Consider the following 11,412-nt stretch of genomic DNA (forward strand, 5'->3'; position numbering starts at 1 on the left):
TACTATATTATATTATATATTACATCCTTTCTTAACTAATAAAAGAAAAAAGTACTAACTGTTAACTCTTTGCTCAGGAATGCATTTTCTTTTGGAATCTTCTCAATTTTTCCTGGTCCAATATTTTTACTGATACACTATCAAGAAAAAAAATACAATTATCAAATCAGATTCTTAGAAAAAAATGAGGATTTCTGCAGATAAAATACATGCTTTAAATTTCATGTTACACTATACCTGAAAAATCAGTATACTGATTGGAAATAGACCACAGAATAGTATATTAACGTTAGTGTTAAACACTTCTGTTTTGTTATGTATCTCTTCTTCTTTAGTACTTGCAACTAAAAAAAACCCAACAAAAACCACCAACAACCCAAAAGCACAGAAAACTGTCCCAAAGCTCTTAAATCTATGTACAACTTCCTTCTGCTTAAAATCTATTTGGAGACCTATTTTATTTCCCAGAATTTTCACTTCAGGTCCTTGAAGTATTTAACTCTGTTAACAATCAGGAAGGGTTTTCAGATCAATGCCACCAGTAACTCTCCATATTACCGTTTTCATTCCGTCATTACACAGAAGTTGTTAGTTACTCCTACAGCCATTTAAAATATATTTAAAACATCACTATATTACAAAAAGTCACAAAAATTGACATAGAACATCAGATCAAATCTACATATATCCCAGTATTCTGTCTCCAACAATGTTAATTAGTAGATGCCTAAATGAAAGTAAGAATGGAAAAAGCTTTCATGATACTCCTTTTAGATACTCTTCTGATCTTCAACTATTTTCAGCTCAGAGACTTCCTAAACTAGAAATAGCTGCTGTATATTTAAGTAGCTCTCAAGGTATTTTTCTCCCATATACCTTTCCAGTCTTCCCCTGAGCTGGTACAGCTCCCTGCCAAGACAGTTCTCCACTGGCAACTTTCTGCTGCCACTGCCTCCTGCCCTCTATTTCCCATTTCTGAACAATCACATATCCATGAAAGGACCCAAAAACCTTTCTCAGGGGCCTAGCTGATTCTCAACAGGGTCTGGTGAAGTACTTCTTTGAAAGCCTCTGGAAACTTCAACTAGGCTGCATCGGCTTTTTCACCCTTGTCCTCATTTACTGGTCATATTAAAGAACATCAGGAGGTCTCCAAAGTATTTGAAAGTACTTTTTTGAAAGTATTTCTTGGGAAAGTATTTTACAAAAGTCAGTGACTCCTCCCAAATAGATCATATGTATCTGGGTGTCCTTTAATGTATTTCATTTATTATAATGTCTAATAATACCTGGTACCTGGTAATTAGTCAATGGTATTAGGCATATTGGCCTGCAATTCCCCAAATATTCCAGGAATCTCTCTTTTTACACTAGCATCAGATTTATCATCCTCCAGACTTTAGGTGCCAGAACTGTGGTAAACAGCAGGTTGTATGTAAGGTTCCTGTGGTTTCTTAATGTTCATTTTGTCAGCTCATTCTGTAATCTTTTTCTAGAGTTATTTTACTTTTACACAGATCCTCTAACAAGTTATTCAGAAAGAGATCCTGAAGCATTAAAATGCTTCCAAATGCTTACCCATGCTGACTAATGCAAAGCATCTCTGCTATGGTCTTGTCTTCTCCAGGTGTTCCTTTTATACCATAGTCATCAATTTGCCTTATAGATTTTCTGGCAGACTTTTTGCTCTTTAAGTGTTTGAAAAAAGGATATTAATTTTGAGTCTTCCCTGATAATTGATCTTCAAGTGTTTTTCCACTTATCCTGCCAGATTTCATGACCTTTTCTATTCTATTTTCTTCATCTGGACATAACCATACCTTTTTGAAATCTTGCCATCTCAACCTACAGTTCAACCACACCAATTTTCATTTTCTCTTTCTTAATAAGTAGTATGAGATAGCCTTACGTGGCTAATAATGTAAGTTTCAATAGCCTCTACCCTTCTCCTCTAAGGATTTAATATTTTTAATGTCTTTGCTGTTCATTTTCACATAACACACTTTCCTATGGTTGACCACCACTGCAAAAGTTATTTTGACCTTTGCTTCTTCTACAGAAATGTTGACTAATTGCATTATGGTCACTTATACAGAATGGCTCTTTGAACTATTAACTTTTCTGTGGGACCCTGTATATTTACGTGAACCAAAATAAGGTTGCATCTTCTTGTGAGCTCCCTAACACACTATTCCATAAACCACTCTTTGACACATTCCAAAAAATTGGGCTGTTACGTTTGGTCCTTACATAACATTTGCTCAACCCACATGAGCAAGTCTCCTGTTATACTGTATTAGTTGACTCTGCCAGTGCACAGTTCGGCAGTGTCATCCAAACTATTCCTGGACTTAAACTCAAAATGCTTGTTAAACCAAAATATATTCCTACAAAATGAAGGGAAAAACATAATAAAAACATTGAGTATCTAATTCTAGTACTGTGAGGCCCACAACAATTCACCAGGACTTTATTGCGTAAAAATTCTACTTAAGTTAATGATAATATTACAAAAGTTTGTTCTGCAAAATCAGGTCCAATTAATGTATTTTGTTCAAAAGACAATGGTCTTGGAGGATTTCAAAATAATTTTCTATGTCATGTACTACACAATATAATTCAGGAAGACCTAGGAATTCCTACTATAGTACAATGTATAGTTTTTAAAACCTTAAAAGTACCTGGAAAAAAAAAAAAAGGAATCAAATCTCTTTTACCTTTATTAATTCTTGAAGGGTGTGCATAGATGCATCTACTGCAAGTATATAGTGAGATCTTGGCCTGTGGTCTGCTACATTCTGTAACACCCTGAAACATAGCAAGTACAGTCAGGGCTGGTAAAGCAGACTGAGCTTTCATGCTCAGTTATTGCATTTCAGAAACAGCAGAAAGAGTTTAGAAAAACTTGCAGAACTTCCAGAGCATGGCATTTTCATATATATTTCCCTTAATAAAGATAGACAGCTAGATATTTTAGTTGGAAAGCAGTTCAAAGGATAAAAAGCAACATAGAATCACAGAATGGTTTGGGTTGGAAGAGACCTTAAGGGTCATCCAGCTCCACCCCCTGCCATGGGCAGGGACACCTTCCACTAGACCAGGTTGCTCCAAGCCTCGTCCAGCCTGGCCTTGAACACTTCCAGGGATGGGGCATCCACAGCTTCTCTGGGCAACTTGTCCAATGCCTCACCACCCTCTCTGGGAAGTATTTTTTCCTGATACCTACTCTAAATCTCCCCACTTTCAATCTAAACCCATTACTCCTTGTCCTGTCACTACAGGCCCTTGTAAAAAATCCACCCCCAGCTTCCTTGTAGGCCCCTTCAGGTACTGGAAGGTGTTATAAAGTCTCCTCAGAGCCTTCTCTTCTCCAGGCTGAACAACCCCAACTCTCTCAGCTTCCTTGTAGGGCCTTCTTCAGGTACTAAATTACTAATTTTTCCCCAGTTGAGTCTGTTTTGCCCATGACAGTAATTGCTGAATGATTCCACCCTACCCTTGTCTTGACTCATGAATCTTTAATTATATTTTCTCTCCACAGTCCAGTGGAGGAGGGGAGTGATAGAGTGGATTTGGTGAGCATTCGGCCTCCAGCCAGGGTCAGCCCACCACAGGAAGACTCAATAATAAGGCTCAGAGAGTGCTCTTAAACCCACCCACCCCAATTTGAAAGTCTCAGTACACTCTAGTAGATTTGGATTTGTTATTGAGCTAGATATTAATTATTGTCCAGAGGAACTTTTTTTTTTTTTTTACTTACGCTGCTAAATCAAGAACATGAATGGTTGGAATAAAATTGTTTCCATCTCCAAAAATAGGTATTGCAGGAGTCTCACTAAGCCAACCTATCTGAAAATACATATGGAGAATGAAGTGATGAGGAAAAGGTTGTTTTTAACTAGACCTAAAAAAGGAGTATTTGTTTACTAGGTAAATCTATATATTCAGGATTTAAGGTCCAACTTCTTGAGTGATTAATGGAACTGCAGTAAAGGAAACAATTCTTGAGAAATACTGACTGGCAGTCTACAAAAAAAAACTTTTTTTTTTTTAAGAGTATTCGTTGAGTTTGACAGATTTTATTTTGTATCTCAAATAAAATAAATGCTTGGGGAAAAAATATATATAATGTTGAGAAGACAGACATTTTTCCTGATTCCATTGATATAGCAGACATTCTCACTGTAAAGTGCATATGGAGATACAGTTCAACAACTATAGAAAAAAACAAAAATCATAGAGCCAAAAAATTGGAAAACTGTTCCACTGCAGGAAAAACATTTCAAAGAGATCAAATAATCCATTTTGTTCACAAAAGGTTTATGATATCAAAGCTACTAAAAATATATTCAATTCTAGTGTGGTTTGCCCCTAGAAATTAAGTCAACCTTCAAAAATAGTTGGATGTCTACCTTAAAAAAGTAGTGTAAGAGTCCTTCCCCAGATCCATATTGATGTCCTGAGGCAACAACATAAGTTGAAAATTTATGTTTGTTCTGTGAAGTAAAATCAACAACAAAGTTGTTTATAAAATATGGTACTGCAAATGAGGTACTGACTTACTCTGAAACTTGAGTGCTTGTGCACTGAATATACAAAATGTGTGAATTATATCACTTAAAATTTGCAAGTAGATTAATTGTGGCATATTCCGTAGTTTCTGAAGTCATATTGCTAATATTTTCTTAAAATAACCCCCAACCTTGCTCAATCAGAATTTACCTGTCTATATTTGACATGAAATTAAAACAAAAACAAAAAACCCCAAACAAACAGTTAAGAAATTGGAAATACATTATGTAAATTAATGAAGTGACTGGGATAATTCATGTTTTACATTTTTATTTCCAAGAAAATGATTCTTAAATTCATTGAAGCTATTTTAAATTCAATTGTATTGGAATTCAACTGCCTGAAGAAGTGGGAAATTCTGTATCACTGATCTTACAATTGCTTACTTTCATTTTGATACACATTGTAAATTAAAAAAAAAAGTGAAATTAACTAACTAACTGCATATCATGATCAACCCATGTATTTTTTTCTGACCATTATTGCATAATGGCACAAATTTTCCTGTACTGGTGGCTGTTTATGTAAAATGTTACTTCTTGGATCAATGTTGATGATGGTTATACAGGGGGGAAAAAAAAAAAAAAAGAAGTTTAAATAATCTTATGTAGAAAATCTTTTAAATTGGGACCAGTCACTTTGTTTTTTTAAGGTGAAACAAAATTGTTAAAGAATTCTCACGTTATTATTCTTATGTTATTATATTATTCTCATGTTATTAGACATTATATATCCACATAACACTATGTAAAAGAACCTGGATTTACCAGCAAACGGAATAAATACCCAGATTTAGGTTCTACTTTTTATGGGAAAAAAATGCATCTTTTGTTATCATCTTTACAATATTTCAGAAACGTAAAACCAAGAACACTGTAGCCAATCTTTGATATACAGGCAAAGCATTGTATAAAGGGATGAGAAGTTATAACATCAGTGCGTTGTATCTGTGTATGTGTTTTTATCTACTTATTTACAAAATAAAACTTCACAATAACAGCTATCTCAGCTCAGTTGAATACGACAGCTTGCTAGCAATCACAAGAAACACCAAAATTAGAAGACACTACAGATAGCATAGGAGCTCCCACACTTAGTTTACTTGGGTGGTGCCACGATAGAAACTTCGTACCCGAAGTACAATAGCTCCCAAGATTGCTCTGGACAACTGCAAACACTTCCTTCCCAGGAGAATACATGCTGTGATTTCTGTCTCCCAGCAGGAAAAACCTGCCTCTTGTAAACAGGAGGTACTATTGTAGCGCAGGAGGTGCTATTTCTCATCTCCCTTAAGAAGACTGTAACACACAGGATTTTCTCCCATTTACCTTGCAGGAGCTCTGCAGTAGCCACTTGTGGAGACAAAACAGTTTGGGACTGAGTGCTACACTTCACTGAAATACAAACCTATTTACATATCTATTTAGTGTCACAAGTCACACAGATGAGAAGGCACTACTGGGATGGCTTGGATATACTTAATTAAAAAAATAAGGCAATTATTAGGCAAGCTCCAGTTACACACAGCATGTGAGTCACGGGTGACGACCTTGACGTTCATGTGTAATATTCATTAAAGCCACTAGATGTCAGATTCTGGCTATTATAATCAGTTCCAGGCTTAGCGTGTTTTACGTGTTTGTTGACCCCACAGCCAGCAAATTCCCTCTGAGGAAAGCTACACAGCCTGAACACCCTGCCACAAAGATAAAGGTAAAAACCGCCAGTGGTAAAAGGCAAACACTCCTAGCTCGCAACTCTTGCTGAATTTTAAGCAAAATATAGGTGGGAGCCACACTAATTCAGAGGGGTGAAATCTTGCTTTAAGCAATGCCGGCCACAAAATTGCACTCTGAACAGGTATCAAGGCTGAGGAACCCTTCTAAAGTGCAAGATCCCTGCCTGACTGACACAGCTGCTGAATCTTAGTATCTCCTGCCAAGCTTTTTGCAGGCGAGCCTTAACACTCATCCCTTTCACAGATGGCACATTCCCCAGATGCCACTGAATTTAGGAATGAGTAAAGCCTGTAATCCAGAAGTCTCCAGCCATTACAGGAAGCTAATGCTGATCTGCTGGGTGGAATAGAATCTTTGGAGCCTTCCTGTTCCAAAGTGCAGACAGAAACTAACCGGGAGCAATGATGCCCATTGATGCTGCCCCTGGAGTCCTGGAGGAAAAGGGCTCCTTTTGAAAGGCCTAGGAGAGGTACATGTTGAAAAGATTCAAGCTGCTTTATAATGGACTGCTACACAGTGTTCCACTGTCTTCTCAGCAGACGTTCAGCCTGGCAAACATGTGGCAGCTAATTACACTAACAGCTTTGTTACGTGGTGACTCAGTGCTTTGGACTAGTCGGAAACACTGAGTCAGTAGTTCAGCTGGGTGTCACTGGTGGCAGAAGTCACTTGCGAGGCTCGGTGGACAGTGTTTACAGTCTTCATGTTTCTAACGTCACAAGGTATTCCATACTCTTATAACTCCATGGTAGCACAGTCAAAGTAAGACAATTTACCAGTGATTTTTCAACTCTAAACCTAGTTTTACTGGCTTTCTGTACTATTAAATTCACATTAGAATAGAATATAATTTGTAGTGCTATTTTCTCAACAAGTTCTCTGCTCCAAGAACACGAACTATCCAGGAACATGCTAGGTGTGGCCAGAACATCCTCTAAGTATTTAAATGAGACATAATATTAACATAGCTTCCTAATATTTAAAGATGCTGCTTTTCTTTAAAATTACACTGATAACCGTTTCCTGTACATTCTTTCATCTTCAGGTCTTACCCACCACACAGGCCCCAGCTTTAATTCTCTGACACAACCAATGAAACAATATACTTTTTTAAATGAGATAAGCATGATCTACTCACCACCTAAGGAAAAAAGACAGAATTTTGGATTTGTATTATGTAGACACTTATGTTTCAAAATACATAATTATATTCTCTATACTTGAGATTTTATTAATAATTGATGTTTTTCATATTTATCAAGAGAATAACATACTCTTAATATTCAAATTCTTGGTAATTTCCATTATTAAAATAATTCTCTGAGAAGACCAAACAACCTATTTTTATAAAAAAAGTTATTTACATACAGTTTTCCCAAGTTTGAGAATGAGTTCTTCAGCATTTTTGTGATCGACAAAGTTAGGATGACATTTCCTTCTGAGATAATCTTCATCAGTGAAAGGAATATCAGGATCTTCCTATGAAGGAAAAAATGTGATTGTTATACATGTCTTAACATAGAATAATTTTTAAAGGCCTGGATGTTTAAAATAAGTTCTTAAAAATATTGTAAAGATCTATTTGAAGTTGAAATTCTTAAAACTTCTGATTATGATGCTTGAAGTTCAACATTTAAAAAATGTCAATAGTTCAATTTCAATTTTCACAGCAAAAGATTTGAAACTACTTTTTATGTTATAAAAAACATGATTTTTCATTACATATATCATCACACAAGCTTGAAAAACACTGAGAACTGCTACAGATAACATGAATGTGTACAATTTCTGCTAAGGCTAAATTTGAGAACTGCAGTAGCATACTACAAAAGAATTCCACATGGTTCCTGACAATACTCAACATATACAGATATAGAGATGTATCTATCTGTCTATACACTTATTTAAATACATATTTCATTAAATAATAGCAAGTATGGTATGTTTTTATGACCAAAGGACAATGCATATAGTGGTTAGCATAGATCTTACCTCTTGTCCAAGAAGTCCCTAATATCTGCCTGTATCATTGCAGTCCAGTGCCTAAATGTCTCTGTCCAGTGGAATATATTTAGCTGTTTTGGCAGTAAGTAGTAGTTCAAGGTGAAAGTATCATGAGGAAAAACACACTTGTTGACACTAACTTTATTAGCTATTGTTGAAGTGCATACTAAAATACATTGTTTCACTGAATTTAATGAGTATTTTCCAATAAATGAAACTATGCAGTTAAAAAAAAAAGGTTTTATATTACTTACAGGGTCAGGGGGGTTGCTTTTAGCCCAGCTCATTATTGTTGAAATGAGGATGAATAACTTAGGTGTTGTAAAATGCTCTATTTCCTTATGTAGGGCTGTTAAATGAAAGCAAAGAATTTAATTTATTGTAAACTGTATTACTCGAACAGTATTTTTACTTTTATATAAAGGTCCTGTATAGACATTTATACCATAATGTTCTGTGTGATATGTATTTTAAACAAATACTCTTCCTATTGGTTGGTATGAAATAAATATAAAAAATTGAGAAAGAAAACATATAAGAATGATGGTAATAAAGAAATTAATAATTGGGAATCAACATAATTTCCATAGAGATTGAAAAATCTCCATAACATTGGGAAAAAGAAAAGAAACGATGCATACTAGGAAATTATTAATCTTCATTGACCTCTGAGATACTGAAAAAATGAAAGTGTGTTTTTTTAATGACTGAAACAAAAAAATCTACAGAATTCAAGTAAGGCTTCCTTATTTTAAATTAGAGCAAAATAATTAATTGTGGGTTATGTTTTGCTGAGTCCTCTAAAACTTATGTTACACGTATTTACACTATAAACAGGAAAGCATAATTTAGTTTGGCTATCATATAAGAACAATATTGCACTGGCACCATAATGAGATTCCAGACACCCATTAGAATTTGGATATAACACTCAGGAGAATGTTCCTGAAGGACTGTTAGCAGTAGCTTTTATTTGACTTTTAAGTCAAAATGTATTTTAAATAATTATATAAAATATTGAAACATTATTTGAGTATCACAGGAGCAAATTTTCTACCCACCTCCCAATGCAAATAGATAAGATGATGGTTGATAGTTATTTAGGGAAATAACTGCCTACACAGATACGTCATTTAAAGTGTTCAACCATTCCATGAGAACTTCTCTAGCTTATGAATGCTAGATAGCATTCCATGGTCCCTTGTTAATTTAGTGAACAATTCGTGTAGCAATTGTTCATCAAGGAATCCAGCTTTATATAACAGTGACTGTAAGTTTGAAACAATTTAATTATACATTTAAGGTAAATTTTGATGACTGTATAGCAACCAGGTTTTTGTTCAATTGATAGCTATACTAACCAGAAGCAGCCCATGTTGCTTCCTCAATCTGATTTGCATCCTCAGTGATATTATATAAAACAATCTCACACTCAAGCAAGTGACGTAAGAGCTCTTTTTGAGAAGAGACCTGGGGAAAAAATAGTTAGAATCTGAGACTAAAAAAAAAAAAAAGGAAATAATCTAAAATTCCTTTCCTTTTCAAGTGTAACTTACTGATAGAATGTAGTTTTTTAACATTAGGATGTTAGAATCATTCATAAGATACCAGACTTCATGTCAGATACAAGTAAGGTGATGAAATGTAAATTGAATTCTGAAACTTCTAATTTACAGTACAGATTAATACAGTTCAAAAACATGTACAATTTTTAGTAGTGTTTTAGGATTCATATTTTCAGTGCAATTGTGAGTATAAAAAAAATCTTTTATAGGTATTTTAAACAAGGATCAGCTGGCACAATGGGGAAGACATTTAAAAATGTCCATTTCCTTGTAAAATAGCATTCTGTCATTTTTATTAAATGCAGATTGTCTGCATCACTTGAGCAAGTCCAATAAACACTTTAGGCAAGAGTGATTAAGATTAAATACTGCCAGTCATAATTTTCTGATTAAGCAGTTCAGCTCTGTAGACATTTAAATTAAAATTTGCAAATGTTCGAAGAGATTCTGGATAATCAATTTCAGTTAGAGGCAATTTTTGCTTCTTGCTTGAGTTAGTTTTCTGAAACTAAATGCAAGCTTCCTTTAGTTAACTTTGGACGTGTATTTATATGAAGATGTAGGTATTCATAATAATTAGTGACTACTGAAGCTGTGATTTCAGTGAACAGTTCAGAACGGGGACACTAACTTTGATTCCAGCACCACTACCTTTAATGGTGATAAAAGACACAGGAAAAAGGAAGCAATGCTGTGGATCATCAGGATAGATGATGTCCTGTCCGAAACTATCTTTTTTTAAAAAGAAAGTGTATTTTGAGTCTGAGTTCCTTCCTTTTACTATTTGCTGTATCATAGCTAGCAGGGAGGAGACAACAGTGTGCAGAAGCAGAAGGAATAAAATATGTGTGTACGGTTTCTAGCAGCAACAAAAAACAATTTTACTAATGCAGGTCATTTTACATGACTTGCAATATTTCTAAATGTTGCCTAATGGCACCCTGAAACAAGACACTTACTGCATATGTTTCCGCTGCAAAACACGGTTTAGTACTCTCCGATTTAGAAAGGGTACCCACTATTTCGTAAACTCCCTCCTTTGGCCTACTAGGTACTTCAGCAGCTGAATTATTTTCATCTTCCTCCTCCTCTTCTTCTCCTATGCTTTCAAGCGATGCCCCAACAATACATCTGGATAAATACTGCAATATACAAGACACACATTTGTATGGAAATATACACTGAATCCCACACAGCTGCTCAGGGCCTTGGGAAGACACCAACACTGTTGACTAGCCCTGATCCTGTTGTAGGTAATGTAGCTCAGAACAGAGCTTTCCATGGAACAGGAAAACTTTATGGGCTCAGCTGTACTGTTTTGTCTTGACTTGCGTCCTACGCCTCGAAGCCTAAGGTGCTGGCGAGTCCCTAGATGCCGCTTTTCTCTCAGGTAGGCATCACCTCTGAGAGACCTTACCTCCCTCCAGCTGTTACCACAGGTCTCCCGGCCTGCTTTATCCACACTAAACTCCTAACTCTTTTTCCTCTCTTACTCCCTCCTTGCCTCCAGTCCCTCTCCTCGACAGCTATTT

General features: G+C 35.5%; 1 protein-coding gene across 1 annotated transcript; it reads right to left on the bottom strand.

The window, feature by feature from the left end:
• Positions 1-59: 59 nt before the first annotated feature.
• On the bottom strand, positions 60-11,022 carry LOC104511513 (adenylate kinase 7-like; the record flags this gene model as incomplete). Its single annotated transcript, XM_010154162.1, has 8 exons — positions 60-137; positions 2,718-2,808; positions 3,761-3,849; positions 4,413-4,496; positions 7,680-7,790; positions 8,570-8,664; positions 9,677-9,785; positions 10,840-11,022. Coding segments are annotated over 8 exons (840 nt in total), but the record flags the coding sequence as incomplete, so codon positions are not given.
• Between the last annotated feature and the right edge of the window lie 390 nt (positions 11,023-11,412).

This window comes from Eurypyga helias, unplaced genomic scaffold (assembly GCF_000690775.1).
Source record: "Eurypyga helias isolate BGI_N326 unplaced genomic scaffold, ASM69077v1 scaffold31526, whole genome shotgun sequence".
Lineage (NCBI taxonomy): Eukaryota > Metazoa > Chordata > Aves > Eurypygiformes > Eurypygidae > Eurypyga > Eurypyga helias.